This window comes from Symphalangus syndactylus, chromosome 8 (assembly GCF_028878055.3).
Source record: "Symphalangus syndactylus isolate Jambi chromosome 8, NHGRI_mSymSyn1-v2.1_pri, whole genome shotgun sequence".
Taxonomy (NCBI): Eukaryota; Metazoa; Chordata; class Mammalia; order Primates; family Hylobatidae; genus Symphalangus; species Symphalangus syndactylus.
The window spans coordinates 96,349,393-96,370,489 of record NC_072430.2 but is presented as its reverse complement, the minus strand read 5'-3'; the positions used below and the strand labels follow the sequence as shown (position 1 = coordinate 96,370,489).

Below are 21,097 nucleotides of genomic sequence, written 5' to 3'. Positions count from 1 at the left end.
GAAGAAAAAAAAACAGGAATCACTGAATAATCACACACAAAAAAGAAAACTCTTCCCTATGGGGCATCCAAAACACTGAGACTGCAATAGTGACCCCGGTCATGGAAGAAAGATGTTCCTCTCCACCCTTGTCCCCGAAAGCTCTCGGTCCCGTTACTGGCGACTAAAATTCCATTAGGCTAAAGAGTGTGTCTAACTGCCTGAAGAATGCAGCAGGCGGAAGGCGGGTCCCTCTATGCCGTTTGCCCTTCCCGCTGGAGCGAATGAAAGAAACGCGCAGAGCCAGAGACTCCCGCCGAGTTAGACCTTCTCTCGTCGCCCCAGGTCACCGGCCATCCGGCAAAGACCCGAGTAAGGAACGCAGGGCCATGCCTAGGCCAACAAATGGAGCCCGCTCTCCCCTTGCCGGACGCCGCTGCCCGACGGATGCTCCCGGCAACCCACCCGCGGCGTATGCAGAGGAGCCTTTCTGTTCCACTCAGACCACTTGTCCCGACCAATCTGACCTTCCAAACACATCTGACCGCACCTCCCAGGTGGACACACTAATAGGCCACGGGCTGGAGAGGAGCGGGTGATGAGGAAAGGGATTCAAACCTGCGGCCGCTCGGGCTGGGTCGGAGCTGCGGGGGCCTGGGAGGAGAGAGGGGAGAAGACAGAAGGAAGGAGAGCGCCTGCCAGGATGGCTGAGCTGGCTTGGCGAGCAGCCTTGGGGTTGCACGCTCTTGTGGGAGATGCTGCTGTTGCTTCCAGGCCGGCAAGAGCGGTTCTAACACCATCGCCTCTCACCCTCTTTCCTGTAAATCCCTAGAGAAACGTCCCTGGCCTCTCCGCCGCTACATTCCCAGCCTGCATCCCCCTACAGCCTAGGCGGCGCGCTCCCGCACGCTGGAGCGCCGGTAGCCAGCAGGACGCCCTCTCCCGCGCCGACTCGCCCCTCTCTGCCCTGCTGCTGCCGCTCTTCTGATACCTCCGCCCCCACCATCTCCAGCTCGGAGAGACGCCACCCAGCCGCGGCTCGCACTCGCGGCCCCGGGTCACGCGCGGAAGAGGGGCGCTAGTCCGGACCCCGCCTTCGGTAGGGGGCGTCCTGGAGCGGAGAGTGAGGCGAATGGTATATGAGTGTGCGGGTAGCCCACCCTGAAGCCCGAGCTTCTCACTTGAGCCATCCCAGCCTAGCCCCACTCGGGCCAGTGCCTGGCGAGCGAGCCCATCTGTGGCTTCCGCGGCCGCCTCCTCCTTGCATTCTTGCACCTCCTTGTCGACCCCTCCCTCCCGGGACCTGCATCCTGCACCACCAATCAGAGCCCGACTGCCTCTTCCCACGTGACCCCGGGCGGGCTGAGGACCTGCTGCTTCCCAAACGCCAGAGGGATGCGGGCGGCAGAGCTCGAGAGGCGGCTGCCGGGCTGCGGGGCGCCTTGACTTTCCCTCCACCCTGCCTCCTCGGGCTCCGCTCGTCTGCCCCTGGACTCTCGTCTCCTCCTGTCTCCCGGCTTCTCAGAGCTCCCTCCTTATGGCAGCAGCTTCCCGCGTCCCCGGCGCAGCTTCTCAGCGGAAGACCCTCTCGCTCCGGGGCTGAGCCCAGTCCCTGGATGTTGCTGAAACTCTCGAGATCATGCGCGGGTTTGGCTGCTGCTTCCCCGCCGGGTGCCACTGCCACCGCCGCCGCCTCTGCTGCCGCCGTCCGCGGGATGCTCAGTAGCCCGCTGCCCGGCCCCCGCGATCCTGTGTTCCTCGGAAGCCGTTTGTTGCTGCAGAGTTGCGCGAACTAGTCATGGTGCTGTGGGAGTCCCCGCGGCAGTGCAGCAGCTGGACACTTTGCGAGGGCTTTTGCTGGCTGCTGCTGCTGCCCGTCATGCTACTCATCGTAGCCCGCCCGGTGAAGCTCGCTGCTTTCCCTACCTCCTTAAGTGACTGCCAAACGCCCACCGGCTGGAATTGCTCTGGTAAGTCCAGAACCCCCGTCCCCGACCCCTTAACTCCGCAGAAGAACACGCGTATCCGGCACAGACCAGGCTACCCTAGCGCGCCTCCTCAGCCCCTCACCTCCTACTGCCCTAGACCCCTAATACCACCCACCTCTATCCAGAGAAACAAGGGGAACTGTTCCAGGCCCGGGGGTGGGGGGTGGTTCTGGGATGGGCAGAAAGTGCAAGTGTAGCAGGAAACCTTTGCATGCTTGCGCTTACATTGGAGCTGCGAGGATTTTGAGAAATATTAAACGGGATGGTTTTCTGGGTTCACTGGAAAGAGCACCAATCCTAGAGGAAACACTAAAACAGAAGCTTTGTCATCATTAAAGAAAAAAGTCTTACTAGGATAAGGAAGAAATAACTTTATGAGAAAGAATGAGCGAGAAAGCAATAAATCAAATGGTGACTGCAGGGGAATCGCTGATTCCTGGCAAAGGTGCCATGAGGGCGCACTGGTCTCCCGTTGAAGACCAGGTCACACAGATTCTAAAGGAGCTGGGTTTCAACAGAATTTCTCTCTCTCTCTCTCTCTCTTTCTCTCTCTCTCTCTCTTTCTCTCTCTCTCTCTCTCACACACACACACACACACACACATCCCCCTTCTCTCCTAGGCGGCAAAAGACATTGGTTTTGCAGTCCAGATATGCCCCTCTCCTTGCTTCCCTAAGCTTCAAGGTAGTACAGGGGAGTTGAGAAAAAGAACACTTTGCGGGTCTCCCAGGCCGGAGTGGGCATGACTGAGGCTGGTCAGGCTCCATGTAGGCGAGCCGAGGGCGGAACCGACTTCAGTGGGCGCTGACTCTTCCATTTCTGGACAGGCTTCCGTGGAGTGGGTCAGGCATTCTTCTTGCTCGCTCGCTCGGGTTCCTTCAGATTCTGACGGCGAACGCTTGGCAGGCTTCGCATTGCTGAAGCTTCCTAGTTAAACAGGGCCAGAGGATGGGGGTTGCTGCACTCCTAGCTGGCATAGCATTTCGGTTTGACAGCCTGTAGTATACCGGGCAGAATTGTGGTGTAATTTCCTTGGCATTTTAAACTCCGTTAACATGCCTGGGTATTGTCCCCTAGGTGTGGTCTGTTCTAGTTTTAGCAAGTGTGTATGTAATTTTTCATCTTCTGTGAATATAATTTTGCTGTAGTTAAATCTGGCTCTGAATAAAGCGGCTTTCAAAGATGTATATGAGCTGAAGTGTATGTAACTTTAGAGAGGAGGGAATGACCAACTGTAACTCATAGGGTGAAAGCCTGTATAGTTCCTAGTTATCACTGATGTAAATGCCAAAAGGAAAATTATTATGCATCATTCTAATTTATCCTTTACAAAGACAAGTTGAGATTTGCAACCCTATTAGATTTGGGTCAATAGATTGTTCTCTTTTTTGGCAGTTTCTAAATTTGGCATTTTAATAAAACTCAACATGTTTCTATAACTTCTTGATTCATGCGTACATGTGTGTTGTTTTTGAAAGAATAAGTTTCACTTTGCTATTGCCTAATCACTTTTTAGATGCTTTATTATAGTAATAATTATGAGCCTGGAAAACCAATTTTTGGAAATGTTGATGGCTTTGTAGTCCAACATAGACTGGTTTGCTTCATTCCTAGCCCTTGCATTGTTTTAGGAAATAACTAACTTAAATGTGAAGTTGACTTTTGCAATCAAGAAATTAAATATTTACCAGATATTTTAAAGGGGACTGCATAAACTAAAGAGAATAAACTGGTTTTGCAGATAGGTTGTCAAGAACTTGGCACCCCGCTCCCACCCCTGTTAACTTAGAGGTGATCAATCTTCATTTGAGCCAAACAGACCATCACAGAAAACACTGTGCCTGTTTATCTTTATTATTGAGGCTTTGTTTCCTCTTTGTCTGGATAAATTTCAAATAAGGGGTGTTTCAGTCCTTGAAGCAAAAGAACAATTAAAGATGGGGAAATGGTAAAAGGGCATTCAGAGATCATCGCTAGCTCTTTTCCAAAATGTGGAGTTTTGTGGTCATAAATATTGTCCACCTAATGAGAAAAAAAAATAAAAAAAAACCAGGAAGCAAATGTTAAGCTTTCATTCACCACTGTCAGTAGTAACGCAAGCTTTAAAAAATAGCACTCTCAGAAAAGGATACTAAAGGAGAATTGACTAGAAAAGAATTGTGGAAAATGGAAACGAATATTGATCACTTAACTAGATTTTGAGGTTATCAGTAGACAGTGACCTTGCAGTGCAGCCATAGTTGTTGGATTTAAAATTTAGGACAAGTATTTTAAAGCTTCAAGATAGTGCTTTTTTGTTAAAAATCTGTAAAATGTTTTAATGACTGGAGTGTTCTCTTTGAATTTGAGGTTATGATGACAGAGAAAATGATCTCTTCCTCTGTGACACCAACACCTGTAAATTTGATGGGGAATGTTTAAGAATTGGAGACACTGTGACTTGCGTCTGTCAGTTCAAGGTAAGAAGTCTTATATTTGCATCTTCTAATTCATTAATGAGACTGCAAAGCAGGAATCTCCCTTTAAAGCCTATCACTTGGAAATTTATAGCTATGCAAGCTAAGAGGGAAGCTGGCACCAAGCAAAAGTACTGGCAAGAGAGCCAACTGATGTCAAGAAGACATACACTTTTTGGAGAAATGTATATGCCAAAGTTATAAATGCCACTGGAGGTAGAAAGCTTCAGGTTGTGCTTTTGGGATGTCAAAGGAAAATTATGTTTCTCTGACCCTTCTAGCATCACTTTAAAAGTGAATTGACTGGGGATAATAGTTAAAATAGGGGGTAAGAAGTGTGGACTTGTTCTTTTGTTCTTTTTGATTGGGGCTATCATCTTTTTATCTTATTGCTCTCTCTGTTTTAATGGTCTTGGCCTTTATTATCCTTGCAACCTGACTAGGTTTTTAAGTTAACTCCTTATTAGTGTAACTTCAAAACTTTGTTCTAATTTAGAAATCATGGAACATATTAATTAGTGTATGTCAGCTTTTTCATAGGTACCACACTCAATTATAACTGAATCCCCTAGGAATCCAAAAGAGCATTTAGATCCACGAGTCATTTTATGACCATCAGGAAGATGTACTTTTTCTTGCACTAATTTCTTTTAACTAACAAAGAGAGAAAGAAGTTGCACTACTGGCATCATCAAAACGGGCTTACTAGTATCTATTAAAGATAGAACTTTTAATGTCATTAGTATAGTCATTAGCTAACAAATGCTTTCCACCATGTAAATTATAAACCTTTTCCTCTCAAAGTGTTCATATAATCATGTAGAACTTCAAGTAGCATGGATGTTGTACTAATAGCCTATATTTGCCCTTGAGCATTTTAAATTACTTTTAAAAATACTTTAAAAATCTGACAATATGACTCAACCAGGAAATATGCACATAAACAAAACTATGTGTAAGATAATGAAAACTTTTCTAAGATTGTAAGAATAAAAAAGATATAGAACAAATAAAAACAATAAACTCAAATTTAGACCTAGATATCTGGTTAATAGGTAATATTTAGAATTATTGATGAAATTTAAATATTTTAGATTGAATTCAACCTCCCAGTAAGAAAGAGAAGAGAATTCACATTTAAATAAAGTTTAAGTGGCTTTTAGAAATGCTAAAATCTTCTTAGACATTATTTTCTTCTTTCTAAGGAACATAATAAGACAACTGATATTTGTAAAGTGCACCACCTCCTGGTGGGTAAGTAGTGCTCTGACTGTACAGTTTTTTAGACCATACCATAGTGTCAGAAACATATTCATGCATATTTAATATGCATGTAACATCAACTTCTAAGGTCTCCAGCCACATTAAACAGTGCCATTTATGTACTTTCAATGAACTACATGAGAGAGATTGAGCATGAGAACTCCCCAATTCATACTTACCCAAATGTTAACTAAACGGGAAAAAAGCACAGTTGGATAAATCATTAATTAAAGGCCCAGAGAATTTTGTGAATTTTTCCTTCTTTCCCTTTGTGATTTCCATAAATTTGTCTTATTTTCATAACCATGGGTAGACAAAAGAAATGAACTCATAAAAAGTATCAAATGAACCAGGAAAAACATTCCTGAAATGTAAAGCCATGGTTCTAAGATTTCACCAGGAGAAAAAAAAAGGGGTTGACAAAACTCTAAAGGGATGAATGCTACAAAATGAAAATAAATAATTTTCTTATTAAAGGAATTGTTTTCATTTTATAGGTGCCACAGAAGATTTTGGTAAAATTTTTATCAACAAAAATATTTGTGTTTTTCATACATTGGTCAGTCAGTTATGTTTGTCATTAATTTAAATAATTGTTAAGTGGAATAGATGGGGGAGTGGCAACGAATGCAAGTTTGTGTAAGAAACTAAAATGTAAATTGGTTTTTTGTAATCCTTGTGGCATTTTAAATGTACTAGTGTATTACTACTGTTATTAGTTTGTGCTTTGCAATAGTTGTCAATCTGGCAAGAAAAAATAAACATCTCCCTAGTGGAAAATGTAGACTTTGCACATACCAAGAATATAGAGTGGCTGAATTAAGTTGAAAATCAAAGAAAAGTATAAGTTCCGTGAAGAATAATAAATAGGATATTTTAAGCTACAAGTCTCTTAAGTCCATCTTTTCCCAATACGTGAATTTGAGTTTTTGGTGTTTGTTATTTTAGCCCTAGTATCTGATAAAAAGGGAGAGGTATTGAAAATCTATTTTCCTATATATTATTCTAAACTTCTATTTCTTTCTCTGCTGCCTTTTCAGGTACAAGCATGCATTCCTTTTTTTTTTTTTTTTTTTTTTTTTGGAATTTTTGGAGACAAGGTTCTTGCTCTGCCGCCCAGGCTGGTTAGTGGTGATGCCCTCTTGGCTCACTGCAACCTCCACCTCCTGGGTCCCAGCGATTCTTGTGCCTCAGCCTCCCGAGTAGCTGGGAATACAGGTGCACTCCACCATTCTCAGCTAATTTTTTTGAATTTTAGTAGAGACATGGTTTCACCATGTTATCCAGGCTGGTCTCGAACTCCTGCACTCAGGAGATCCACCCGCCTCGGTCTCCCAAAGTGCTTGGATTACAGGTGTGAGCCACCGCACCCAGCTTGCAATCTATAGTCTTTCTAGCTGGGAACAAATTTCAAAGAGAAATGGGCATATATTTTTATATCTATAATGTTTTCAATTTGCCTTATCACTGGAACACTAAAGTAAACATTATTAGCGTTCACCTCTCTTAGACGATTTTAAATAAACTGATTTCTGTCCTTCAAACATATTATCTCATTTATTTCTCACAACCCGGTGAGATAATTGTTTTCTCCTCCCTTTTATAAACGTTTATTTTAGGTTTTGGGGTACATGTGAAGGTTTATTACGTATGTAAACACGTGTCACGGGGGTTTGTTGTACATATTATTTCATCACCCGGGTATTAAGCCCAGTAATTATGAGGATGGAAATTTGGAAACAGTAGATGGATAGAGAGATAGATGATAGATAGATAGATAGATAGATAGATAGATAGATAGATAGATAGATAGATGATAGATAGATGATAGATAGATAGATAGATAGATAGATAGATAGATAGATAGATAAAAATAAAAGCAGGAAGGAAGGAAGGGAGGGAGGCAGAGAGGGAGGAAAAAAGGAAGGGAGATACATGCAGATATTTATAGATAACCCTGGTCATGCAATGATCAATAACCACTTTATAATTAAAAAATATGATGAAGCCTTATGTTTTTCAGGTATTACCTAATTCAAATACTAAATATTTTTATTTAATAAGTTGTGCTTTAGATCTACAAATGTTCTTATTACTAAAGCTGCGTAACAGACTGCGCAGTACTTAGTGTCTTAAGACGATGAATATTTATTTTGTTGCTGAATCTGCCATTTTGGCAGGGCTCAATCGAAACAGCTCACCTCTGCTCTCTTTGGCATTAGCTGATGGCGAGGGGAGGGAATTCAAAGGCTTGGTGCTATACCGATCTGAGGGTTCTCACTCGTATGTCTGACTGTCAGCTGAAGACCTTGGTTCTTCTCCATGTTGATCTCTTTGCGTGGGCAAGTTTTGTCTTCCTCATAGCATAGTGCCTGAGTTTCAAAGTCAAGCATCCAGAGAGAAAGAAAGAGCCAGGTAGAAGCTATATCCTTTAATAACCTATCCTGGGAAGGCACACAGAGTCATTTCCACCATAATCACAGGCCTGTCCACTCTTAAAATCAATTTTTTTACATTTAAGGAAATATAAATCACAGAAAAGTAAAAATTACTTATGGAATGACCAAAGGATTGGAACATATGCAGATTTTTTAATCTTTTTTCCTTTTTGGAAGAAAAATATACCATATCCCAAGCCATTCTTCTTAAGCCTTTGACAACTGGGAATATCACAGAATTGACTTAACATCTGTTGAGCACCTTCTACATGCCAGACTCTGTGGAAGGTGCTGGCAATATATAAAACCTAAGTCATACATAAGCTTCTAGATGCTGAAATCTCAGCTCAAAAAACCTGTATTAATCAAACAAGCAATAAATCCTATGAAAAACTTCTCACATAATTTTTATTAATTTGTAGCAAAAATGAATTTCATGCATTCTAGAGTGTGAAGTTATTGAATCCACTAGTGTGGTGGGTAGCCCATTTTGGAACAAAATTCTTCTGCTGAAAAACACTTATTTGGAAAATAAACATAAGATTTTTAAAACATAGAAAAATAGAATCACTTTTTCCCCTGAGAGGAAGTTTGTATAACACATACATTTATGGACCTAACCATCTGAACTTGAGTCTTGTTTTTCCTCTTACCAGGCAACTGTGTGGCCTTTAGCAAGTCACTTAACATCTGAGTCTGTCCCTTCATCTGAAACTGAGCAGTATCATGAATACTACTAAAAACTATTTTCAATAATTTGGCATATTTTAATGCAGTAGTTAGGCTATTTCATGCTTAGGGTTAGCCTGTTTCCTCTTGTTTTTCTAATTCTAGAAATGCCATGGTTTGATGTTAGAGTTAGATGATAACTCTGCTAGTTAAAATATATATCATACAAAGCAAATAATTTACATTTCTTTGTGTCAGTGAGTATTACAGGATATTTCTTGTTTTAAAAACATGACTTTATTTCCCAAATGTTCCAGGTAAGCATTTCAAGTGGGAAAACTAGGCTATAAACCTGTTAAATATTTCATTGTTAATTAATATACAAAAGGTCCTACACCAAGGCAGTGAAAGAAATAGGACAACTTAGGACTAGACTCCCACTCGTGAGCTTTCATGATTTACAGCGTGCTTCCTCCTGGTGTTCTTCATATTAATGAGTGCAAGTCTTGATACTAAGGGCCAAAAACATCATGCCAGTAATCTACAGTTAAGCTCTTTTCAGCTCTGTAGAAATCTCCCTTTTGGCTTGTGCATGGAACTTGGCAGCTCTGTTTTTAGAACTGTTCGAATTTGGCTTACTGCATCCCTCAGAAGTGGCATATGAGCACTTTATCAGTTTATTCGATATTTTAAGATGCATATCAGCATTGTGTACTAGCACTTGGGAGAGATAATAAATACTTTCCACTCTCCACTCCCAGTTCACCGACTCTATATTTGAGTAATCCGAGAAGGATAAATAAATAAAATTTAAGGATTGGAGAGAAGAAAACACGGACCCAAATAATCTACACACAAAGTATTATAAGCAGGGATAGAGATGGAGATTGAAAGGTAGCCCGGGGCAAGAATGCCAGGCCTCAAACATAGGATGTTAACTAGTCCAGCTAGCCATAGACACATTATGACTCTCTTCTGTCTACTGAAAGGATCAGCAAGTCTATTGATCATAATGTCACCAGCTGTTTCCTTCTTTCTGGTCTCTCCTCCATGTGCTCAGACACCATTGTAGTGTTCATAGATCAACATAATCCTACCTACATTCTCCTGTCCCTGGTTCTGATCATAGCACATTTATCAAGCACCTATCCCTGCACTTGCCTTGCTGGCAACAGTTCTGGCATGAGCACAAGCCACATTTATTTGTGGTCTCTTCAGTACTACTCATTGGAAAATTCAAATCTTACAGGCATTTTGCTCTTGCCTTCTTTCTTGGATGGTAGTGGAGATGCTCAGGCTTGTGGTGAGTCAGTTTTCAGATGTCAATTAAAACAAATTTTTGGAAAGCTCCTGGAAAGCAGTGCTTACACAGGTATCACCCAATCAGAAGCCAGTTGCTGATTGAGTTAAACATTAGCAAAAGGTTAGTGAAAAGCTCTAATCAAATCAGTTTTTTAAATATAATCACATACATAGACTGAGTCTGGGACACAATAGTGTAACTGTGGAAAAGAATTACTATATAGAGGACTTGCAGAATATCTAGATTATATATTGTAGAAATTAAGATAAAGAATATTTTTAAAATATGTGCTAAAGCATCTTGTTAGTAATTATGGTCATCTTAATATGACTGTCATACCATTTGGGTTTACTGTTTGGAAAAAAGTTGATGACAATTACCAAAACATTATATTTAAGTTGTTAATAATATATAAAAACGTAAAACTCATAGAATTAGGCTTGCATTTCAAAGAACATTGACATTTAAATTTGTTATGATAATTAAGCTATTATTATTTAAAGGCAAAGAGCAAGAGTTAAATAGTTGATTAGGAATAAGGAGGTTTAGGTATTGTTAGGAAATAGAGTAAAATAATAAATTTCAGGTTTTAATCAATCAGATTGTCAACATGTTGAGAGATGTTTTCTTTTGCATACATTCTTGAGTTGAGGTTTATTTATGATAGGGTTTTAGGTTTGTTATCACATATATTTAAACTTTACTACCCATCTCACTATATTATTGGTTTATTTTGTATATATTCTGAACTCACAGCACATCAAAGATTCAAATATATTAATTGAAAGTAAAACATAGAGAAGAGTTTTTAACATGCATCTGTAAAGTATGATTTTCCTTACTTAGTTTCTGGCATAGGTGAGCATATACAGATAATAATCTTGATCATTATATTTTATATAATTAAACAATGAAGCACATACTTAGTAGTAATCATGAGATAATCACATCCCTGGTGTAATTAGCAGGCATAGGACAAAGCCAAATATCATTAATGCCTTAGAGTATGATTATATGATGATGACTATACCCTGTAGGTTGCCTTAATTTTCACTGTAATATGTGTACTTTTTTAATAAAGAGGTTTTTTAAAAATGAACTTTTCTTTTTATGGAATATCTATTAATAGACATACTTTGGAATAGTCGGTAAAGTTTACTTATAGTTCAGTAGTTGTTGAAATTTTTCTTTGTGTTCCATAGTTTTGTTTCTCTCTAGACCATATCCACATCAATATACAATAGTCTAAAGAGGTATAAAAATAAATAAGTAAGTCAGTATCTTATCTGAATATTTGGAAATTTACAAGGACTAGAATTCAATAAAAATTCAGTTAAAAAAACAACTAAGAGTTAATTGATTTCTTTGGCATTTTGGCTATATATTTCCACTCCTAACACAGATAGACATTACCTTTGTGTTTTAATAGCTTGAAATTAAACTGTATTTTAATTTTTTCCATCAAGTCATATGGGCTACATACTAAAAATAATATTAAGTAGTATTAATATATTTGTTGCTGTATCTTTATTGTGCTACTTGTCCAGTCACTTTGTTGGGAATTGCCTGATCAATTTAGATGCTTATTTTTGCCCTATCTAAATGAAATGACTTGTTGGCTAACTTGAAATTGGCTTTGTGCATCTTTCAATGATGCCCTTATAAAGACTTATTGGATACAATTAGAATCATTGAAAATGAAGACAAGTGGTTTCTTTTGTAAACGATTATTTCTGTTCGTCATGTCAGAGGGATACAGTCTCCAGTACTAACTATAGGCTTACATCTGTGTGTTTCCCAGTGCAACAATGACTATGTGCCTGTGTGTGGCTCCAATGGGGAGAGCTACCAGAATGAGTGTTACCTGCGACAGGCTGCATGCAAACAGCAGAGTGAGATACTTGTGGTGTCAGAAGGATCATGTGCCACAGGTATGTGTGTGATCTTCTTTGAAACCTTCTGCATGGATTCCAAATCCAAAAACTGTGTCTGTCATTTCTTGTTATCTCCCAATAAATAATTCAGATTATATATTCACTAGACAAGCCTGTATTGTTTTGTTCAAAACATTTATTATTCTTATTCTTTGTCATTTTTACATTTCAAATCACTTTTGGAAGAAAGAGGATATCTACCATAAGGACACTGGTAGATTTAAGTACATATGTCATTAAATGACATACAAGCAGGTTGAATAAAGGTCACATATAATTAGAAATCTAGATAGACTGCCAACGTGCCAAATATGGAGAAACCTGACTATGTATGAATACAGTTGTATTGTTTATTTGTGTTTGTTCGTTTTGAACAATAGCATTATCTGCTGGAAGGCAATTTTGCAGGTTTGGGCTCTGAAGTTGACGTCTAATCTTGGCAGCTCTACAAAATGGTCTTCTTACTATTTAGTAGATTTTATTGACTAATGTGTTTGTAATGGACATAATTTCTAATGACATTTCTCATTTCTAACTCAATTAACCTGAGATTCTACAAAGTTTTTAGTCATGGTTTACCAACAATGCTATAAAGGAAGTAAGAAGAAAGAGTGACTTCATGTGCTCTATAGCTTTTCAAGTTTTCCTTGTGTCTACAGTGGTTGTTAGAGCTTATGCTTTAAAATGGAGAATGCTTTAAAATGGGGCTGAGTTTTCAAGTTAAGCTTGATATCAAAATCACGTATATTATGGAGGCTTTAAGGTGCCATGATAGTTCTTAATGGCAAATAAGCATCTTTCTGGAAAGTCATAATTCCTGAGAATTTGGATGATATAAGCATATTCAGGAATAATAACAATGTCATCAAATATAAACTTTCTCTAAAAATAGAAGCAGAGAATAGTGTCATGAAAAGTCTATTTTATTCAAAAGTCCCTCTTAGATAACAGGTATTTCTAATCTAGTGTATGATGTTAAAAGTTATGTGCTAAGTGGCTGGGGCAGGGTGGAAAATGAGCAAAGAGAAAAGCCTCATATTCTTTAAAAGATTATCTTAAGCATATTGATTGTTAGTAATTGATAATATCTAAGTTATACCAGTGACTACCCAAGTTTCTGAGAATTAGCAGAAGAAAGAGAATAGTGTCATATCTCATGGCTAATGATGTTTTGTTTTGGTTTTGGTTTGTAAGTAGTCTTTTCTCCTAAGGGATTATTTGCTCAGATGCGAATGTTCTTCATGAAAGGGTGGTCAGGAGACAAGCTGAGCTGGTATTCCATTTGTTTATTTGCTAAAGCAAACAGGTCATTGATGCTTGGTCTGTGAGTGACAAGTCATGAATAAAAGAAACAGCAATATGTGAGAGTCAATGGGCAGCCTTCTCCAATAGGAAAGGAGGAGGACCAGCATGCTGCTCTCGTACTAAGGATGGTGGATATAGAAAGTTTGACAAGGAGAAAACTAATTATGAGGAATCAGTCAGCCATACCAAAGAAATGAGAAATAATACTTTAGGACAAATTGAATAGAAAAAAAGTAAAATCCCAGGAACCAGGAAGGATGAAGGCAAATACCGTAGAGTATTGAGGAAAGGATTTGCTTTTTCAAGATCAAGATCATGGAAGATATCTGTTCTTTTCTAACAATAGCCACATGAGAATTGGCAGCCAATTGTTATAATAAACAGACCAGAAGTTACGGTTATGGCTGATGAGGCAAAATCTCTCTTTCTTACTTGCCAACCTCCAAGTTCTTGTCAGCACATGTAATCATATTCTCCTGATTCATTCAAGTCTTTCCATTCTAGTCCCTGATGTGCTGGTTATACTACGAAAATAAATACTTAGCCAAGTAGAAAATTTAATCACAATCGAGTAATCCATCTTTAGCTCATTCACATACTTAGATTTCTACAGGATTTAATTAGTAAGCCAGTCTTGCTGAATGCATCTTCCATGGACTTGTAAATCTAAAAGGTTTTTGATCTGAATAATGATGGAGAGAACAAAGTAATTTTGATTAACTAGGTCTGACTGTAAATAAATTGGGGTTCTGACTTTTGATCTAAAAGGGATTCTCATTCTTTTCTTTGTATATTTCCCATTTATTTTTTAATGCTGTTTGACACTGAATGGAAGTGGCAAGTTGTAAGCTCTAGGAATAATAGGCAGTAGAAGATATAACTTTATATTTATTATATTTCATTGAACTTTTTTTTTTTGTCCAGAGAATGGATTCTTATTGGGAAATCTGCTCAATGGTCTTACCGTCAATTTAACTTTTTGCCTTGTAGGAAATGCATTAACTAGGAGCTCAGATTTAGGTCTAACAGCATGACTTCTTTTCTTAGGTGTTTCTGTCTCACTAATAAGACTTTAGTAGGCTATTTATCATCAGTTGGCCAAGATGACTTATATAATAGAGAAAAACATTAAAGCCTCCCATAACGATTTCCTAATGATGCCGTGGACTTAAGTGATCATTTTTCTAAACGATTCCTTCTTTTTTTTCCTGGCTGTTTCATTTGTGTCAAATCTAATATTGTCTTAAGGACCATGCCCCTTGAAGTTTTAGAAATGCATGTGGGAAATACAAGCTAAAATACTACTGGCATTTTTTTCTGATTTTCCCCAATCATATGTATTTATTAGAATACTTGTAGATGAATAGGCAAGATGTTTACTCTACATTTTAATTATTATGTTCCAGACAGTGCTCAAGCATTTAAAATATGCTACTGTGCAGTAAGCCTCAAAATAGCCCAATCGGATAGATATTACTATACACATCGAATAGAGGAGGAATATGCTTAGCAAGGTTGAATAACATTTCTCTATCACGCAATGAGTAAGGTTTGGAGTTTATAGCTCCTAAGCCTTTATGCATTTCCCATTATGTTCATATAAGTGTAGCGTGATGAACAACATATTTTCCTTGACTTAAAGAAGTTTATAGGGGAAAATTTAAAAGAAACTATATACATTTAACTAAAATATATTTAGAATGTGTTATCACTGTAATACTACAACCTGTTACTTAGCCCTGAATGAGTATAACTAATACTGAATTAAGCTTTCAAATTAATGCAATCAACTAAAATTTTTGTCTGTGAAAGTATACAAAAAGGAAACTTGACAAACATTAAGCACTCAAGCACTTATCAAGAGATGATGTTGTGACTTATGACAGTCAGTTTAGTTGGTAGGAATATTCTAATATCAACATGAATTCATCAGTCTTTCTTGGTCTATTATCATTAAACAGTCAATTCTTATGATTAAAATCCTTGTCTGATTCTACATTTACTAAGAATAATTTTTATCATAAATTATTTTACCAATTAACTTGCCTTTAAGGAAAAGATATGCTGGTCCAAAGACATACGTCCTGTCACATTAATAGTTAATTGATTACTTGACATTCTAATATAATAGTGTTAGACCCTATAAATTTAGTTAATGTGGGCCTCCAACAAGACTGACAGTTCAAACTACTGCTCCTTCATGGTACTGCTAATGCCAATACGTGACAAAAAGGAGGGCTGCTGGGAAGGCCTCCTTCTTCCATATTTGTCAGCCTTCTGTGGATTTTCATACACCATGCCTCTATGTGGTGCTTCTCAATAAAGAATCATGGAAGCAAACAAGTAAAAGTAATGTTTTATTTTAATTGGACCATAAATTCTTAAGAGTGGCATTTGGTATCAGTCTTGAACCCTGGGTGAGATTTCACTGTGGGATGAGGGCACATCAGGCAGAGAATATCAATATTAATCTTTTTTCCCTGTATTAACATTAAAATACATAACCAAATGTATTGTGAACAAACAAAAATGGAAAGTCAGAAGGAAGATGATGTCTACACTTAAGAAATAGAAGCAGATGGAATCGTAATGGTTTTGATTTCAACTTGAAATTTTGCGTGTTTCTGGGAACAACTTTCCCAGAAATAGACAACTTTGACCAATTGTAATTAATGGAAGGAAGGGGAGAGAAGAAGTGGTGAAAGAAAAATCCAGAAGAGGAAGTATGATTTTTTCTGCAAGAATCATTTAGTGAATATCTGACTTTAAGCACAAAGGCAAAAATTAAGCTCTCTTCTACTGACTTCAAAAACAAAGGATGATTTGACACAGATGGAATCATCCACAATTGTGGTATTCGTAAAACATATCAACACCCATATAAAATATATTTCTTTTTAAACTGCTTTTCTCTTTGTTCATATGCAATTTCCAAGAATATAAGCCTTAATTATGGGTTTATTTGCAACACGCATTAGACTATTTAATTTCTGAAACTTACTGATTGTTACAAGCATCTCATTTTTAATACTTTATTTTGCTAAGGGCACCAAATCCAGCCTGTCAAGATTAGGAATTTTTCATAGCTGAGATTAGGAAATTTTCCAAACTGGGCAATAATGTTTTCGTAAGCTTTGGAATAAAAATGATGGATAATTTATTTTAGAAGTTACATTAATAGATATTAAATTAAATTGATGTGATTGTACATTTTTGAATTAAATATTAGTAATTTTCTCAAACAATATTATTGCAGTATTAAACTAAGAAAATAAACTTGAGCTTAAAAAGTCATAAATATTTTTGAATATGTTTTACTAGCAAATATAATTTTTCCCCCCACAGATGCAGGATCAGGATCTGGAGATGGAGGTAGGAGTTGCCTTTTTACATATTTGAAGAATTACTGGTGAATATTATTATGTATATCTACTTACGTATGTTCCATTTCAGATATTTAAGACAAATTCATATTTTGCATTTTAGGAAAGATGAAAACATAAAAAATTGTCACCATATTAAGTACATGTATATACCATGCAAATTATTTGGCATACTTATGAATCATACTCTATCTCCAGTTAACCTTCCTTGTTCATTTGTTTGTTTGTAAGTTATCCTTGATAAGGATAGGCATAATGTAAAAACTTCTTTTTTTTTTATTATTATACTTTAGGTTTTAGGGTACATGTGCACAACGTGCAGGTTTGTTACATATGTATCCATGTGCCGTGTTGGTTTGCTGCACCCATTAACTCGTCATTTAGCATTAGGTATATCTCCTAATGCTGTCCCTCCCCCACCCCACAACCCACAACAGTCCCTGGAGTGTGATGATCCTCCTTCCTGTGTCCATGAATTCTCATTGTTCAATTCCCACCTATGAGTGAGAACATGTGGTGTTTGGTTTTTTGTCCTTGCGATAGTTTACTGAGAATGATGGTTTACAGTTTCATCCATGTCCCTACAAAGGACATGAACTCATCATTTTTTATGGCTGCATAGTATTCCATGGTGTATTGTGCCACATTTTCTTAATCCAGTCTATCGTTGTTGGACATTTGGGTTGGTTCCAAGTCTTTGCTATTGTGAATAGTGCCACAATAAACATACGTGTGCATGTGTCTTTATAGCAGCATGATTTATAATCCTTTTGGTATATACCCATTAATGGGATGGCTGGGTCAAATGGTATTTCTAGTCCTAGATCCCTGAGGAATGGCCACACTGACTTCCACAGTGGTTGAACTAGTTTACAGTCCCACCAACAGTGTAAAAGTGTTCCTATTTCTCCACATCCTCTCCAGCACCTGTTGTTTCCTGACTTTTTAATGATGGCCATTCTAACTGGTGTGAGATGGTATCTCCTTGTGGTTTTGATTTGCATTTCTCTGATGGCCAGTGATGATGAGCATTTTTTCAAGTGTTTTTTGGCTGCATAAATGTCTTCTTTTGAGAAGTGTCTGTTCATGTCCTTCGCCCACTTTTTGATGGGGTTGTTTGTTTTTTTCTTGTAAATTTGTTTGAGTTCATTGTAGATTCTGGATATTAGCCCTTTGTCAGATAAGTAGGTTGCAAAAATTTTCTCCCATTCTGTAGGTTGCCTGTTCACTCTGATGGTAGTTTCTTTTGCTGTGCAGAAGCTCTTTAGTTTAATTAGATCCCATTTGTCAATTTTGGCTTTTGTTGCCATTGCTTTTGGTGTTTTGGACATGAAGTCGTTGCCCATGCCTATGTCCTGAATGGTATTGCCTAGGCTTTCTTCTAGGGTTTTTATGGTTTTAGGTCTAACATGTAAGTCTTTAATCCATCTTGAATTAATTTTTGTATAAGGTGTAAGGAAGGGATCCAGTTTCAGCTTTCTACATATGGCTAGCCAGTTTTCCCAGCACCATTTATTAAATAGGGAATCCTTTCCCCATTGCTTGTTTTTGTCAGGTTTGTCAAAGATCAGATAGTTGTAGATATGCGGCATTATTTCTGAGGGCTCTGTTCTGTTTCATGGGTCTATATCTCTGTTTCGGTACCAGCACCATGCTGTTTTGGTTACTGTAGCCTTGTAGTATAGTTTGAAGTCAGGTAGCGTGATGCCTCCAGCTTTGTTCTTTTGGCTTAGGATTGACTTGGCGATGCAAGCTCTTTTTTGGTTCCATATGAACTTTAAAGTAGTTTTTTCCAATTCTGTGAAGAAAGTCATTGGTAGCTTGATGGGGATGGCATTGAATCTATAAATTACCTTGGGCAGTGTGGCCATTTTCACAACGTTGATTCTTCCAACCCATGAGCATGGAATGTTCTTCCATTTGTTTGTATCCTCTTTTATTTCATTGAGCAGTGGTTTGTAGTTCTCCTTGAAGAGGTCCTTCACATCCCTTGTAAGTTGGATTCCTAGGTATTTTATTCTCTTTGAAGCAATTGTGAATGGGAGTTCACTCATGATTTGGCTCTCTGTTTGTCTGTGATTGGTGTACAAGAATGCTTGTGATTTTTGTACATTGATTTTGTATCCTGAGACTGCTGAAGTTGCTAATCAGCTTAAGGAGATTTTGGGCTGAGACTATGGGGTTTTCTAGATATACAATCATGTCATCTGCAAACAGGGACAATTTGACTTCCTCTTTTCCTAATTGAATACCCTTTATTTCCTTCTCCTGCCTGATTGCCCTCGCCAGAACTTCCAGCACTGTGTTGAATAGGAGTGGTGAGAGAGGGCATCCCTGTCTTGTGCCAGTTTTCAAAGGGAATGCTTCCAGTTTTTGCCCATTCAGTATGATATTGGCTGTGGGTTTGTCATAGATAGCTCTTATTATTTTGAGATACGTCCCATCAATACCTAATTTATTGAGAGTTTTTAGCATGAAGCGTTGTTGAATTTTGTCAAAGGCCTTTTCTGCATCTATTGAGATAATCATGTGGTTTTTGTCTTTGGTTCTGTTTATATGCTGGATTACATTTATTGATTTGCATATGTTGAACCAGCCTTGCATCCCAGGGATGAAGCCCACTTGATCATGGTGGATAAGCTTTTTGATGTGCTGCTGGATTTGGTTTGCCAGTATTTTATTGAGGATTTTTGCATCAATGTTCATCAAGGATATTGGTCTGAAATTCTCTTTTTTTGGTTATGTCTCTGCCAGGCTTTGGTATCAGGACGATGCTGGCTTCATAAAATGTGTTAGGGAGGATTCCCTCTTTTTCTATCGATTGGAATAGTTTCAGAAGGAATGGTACCAGTTCCTCCTTGTACCTCTGGTAGAATTCGGCTGTGAATCCATCAGGTCCTGGACTCTTTTTGGTTGGTAAGCTATTGATTATTGCCACAATTTCAGAGCCTGTTATTGGTCTATTCAGAGATTCAACTTCTTCCTGATTTAGTCTTGGGAGGGTGTATTTGTTGAGGAATTTATCCATTTCTTCTAGATTTTCTAGCTTATTTGCATAGAGGTGTTTGTAGTATTCTCTGATGGTAGATTGTATTTCTGTGGGATCGGTGGTGATATCCCCTTTTTCATTTTTTATTGCATCCATTTGATTCTTCTCTCTTTTCTTCTTTATTAGTCTTGCTAGCGGTCTATCAATTTTGTTGATCTTTTCAAAAAACCAGCTCCTGGATTCATTAATTTTTTGAAGGGTTTCTTGTGTCTCTATTTCCTTCAGTTCTGCTCTGATTTTAGTTATTTCTGGCCTTCTGCTAGCTTTTGAATGTGTTTGCTCTTGCTTTTCTAGTTCTTTTAATTGTGATGTTAGGGTGTCAATTTTGGATCTTTTCTGCTTTCTCTTGTGGGCATTTAGTGCTATAAATTTCCCTCTATACACTGCTTTGAATGTGTCCCAGAGATTCTGGTATGTTGTGACTTTGTTCTCGTTGGTTTCAAAGAACATCTTTATTTCTGCCTTCATTTCATTATGTACCCAGTAGTCATTCAGGAGCAGGTTGTTCAGTTTCCATGTAGTTGAGCGATTTTGAGTGAGTTTCTTAATCCTGAGTTCTAGTTTGATTGCACTGTGGTCTGAGAGACAGTTTGTTATAATTTCTGTTCTTTTACATTTGCTGAGGAGAACTTTACTTCCAACTATGTGGTCAATTTTGGAATAGGTGTGGTGTGGTGCTGAAAAAAATGTATATTCTGTTTATTTGGGGTGGAGAGTTCTGTAGATGTCTATTAGGTCCACTTTGTGCAGAGCTGAGTTCAATTCCTGGATATCCTTGTTAACTTTCTGTCTCGTTGATCTGTCTAATGTTGACAGTGGGGTGTTAAAATCTCCCATTATTATTGTGTGGGAGTTTAAGTCCCTTTGTAGGTCACTCCGGACTTGCTTCATGAATCTGGGTGCTCCTGTGTTGGGTGCATATATATTTAGGATAGTTAGCTCTTCTTGTTGAATTGATCCCTTTACCATTATGTAATGGCCTTCTTTGTCTCTTTTGATCTTTGTTGGTTTAAAGTCTATTTTATCAGAGACTAGGATTGCAACCCCTGCCTTTTTTTGTTTTGCATTTGCTTGATAGATCTTCCTCCATCCCTTTATTTTGAGTCTATGTGTGTCTCTGCACATGAGATGGGTTTCCTGAATACAGCACACTGATGGGTCTTGACTCCTTATCCAGTTTCAGTCTGTGTCTTTTAATTGGAGCATTTAGCCCATTTACATTTAAAGTTACTATTGTTATGTGTGAATTTGATCCTGTCATTATGATGTTAGTTGGTTATTTTGCTCATCAGTTGCTGCAGTTTCTTCCTAGCCTCGATGGTCTTTACAA

At 38.4% G+C, this 21,097-nt stretch overlaps 1 protein-coding gene across 1 annotated transcript in view; it reads left to right on the top strand.

Annotated features, from left to right (window-relative positions):
- Positions 1 to 1,368: 1,368 nt before the first annotated feature.
- TMEFF2 (transmembrane protein with EGF like and two follistatin like domains 2) overlaps positions 1,369 to 21,097 on the top strand; it is a 255,232-nt gene continuing 235,503 nt past the window's right edge. The window contains exons 1-4 of the mRNA XM_055290076.2: positions 1,369 to 1,949; positions 4,317 to 4,426; positions 11,898 to 12,027; positions 16,681 to 16,707. Of these exons, the coding sequence (XP_055146051.1) occupies positions 1,778 to 1,949; positions 4,317 to 4,426; positions 11,898 to 12,027; positions 16,681 to 16,707 (439 nt within the window). The 5' untranslated portion in view covers positions 1,369 to 1,777. The remainder of the gene's footprint in view (positions 1,950 to 4,316; positions 4,427 to 11,897; positions 12,028 to 16,680; positions 16,708 to 21,097) is intronic.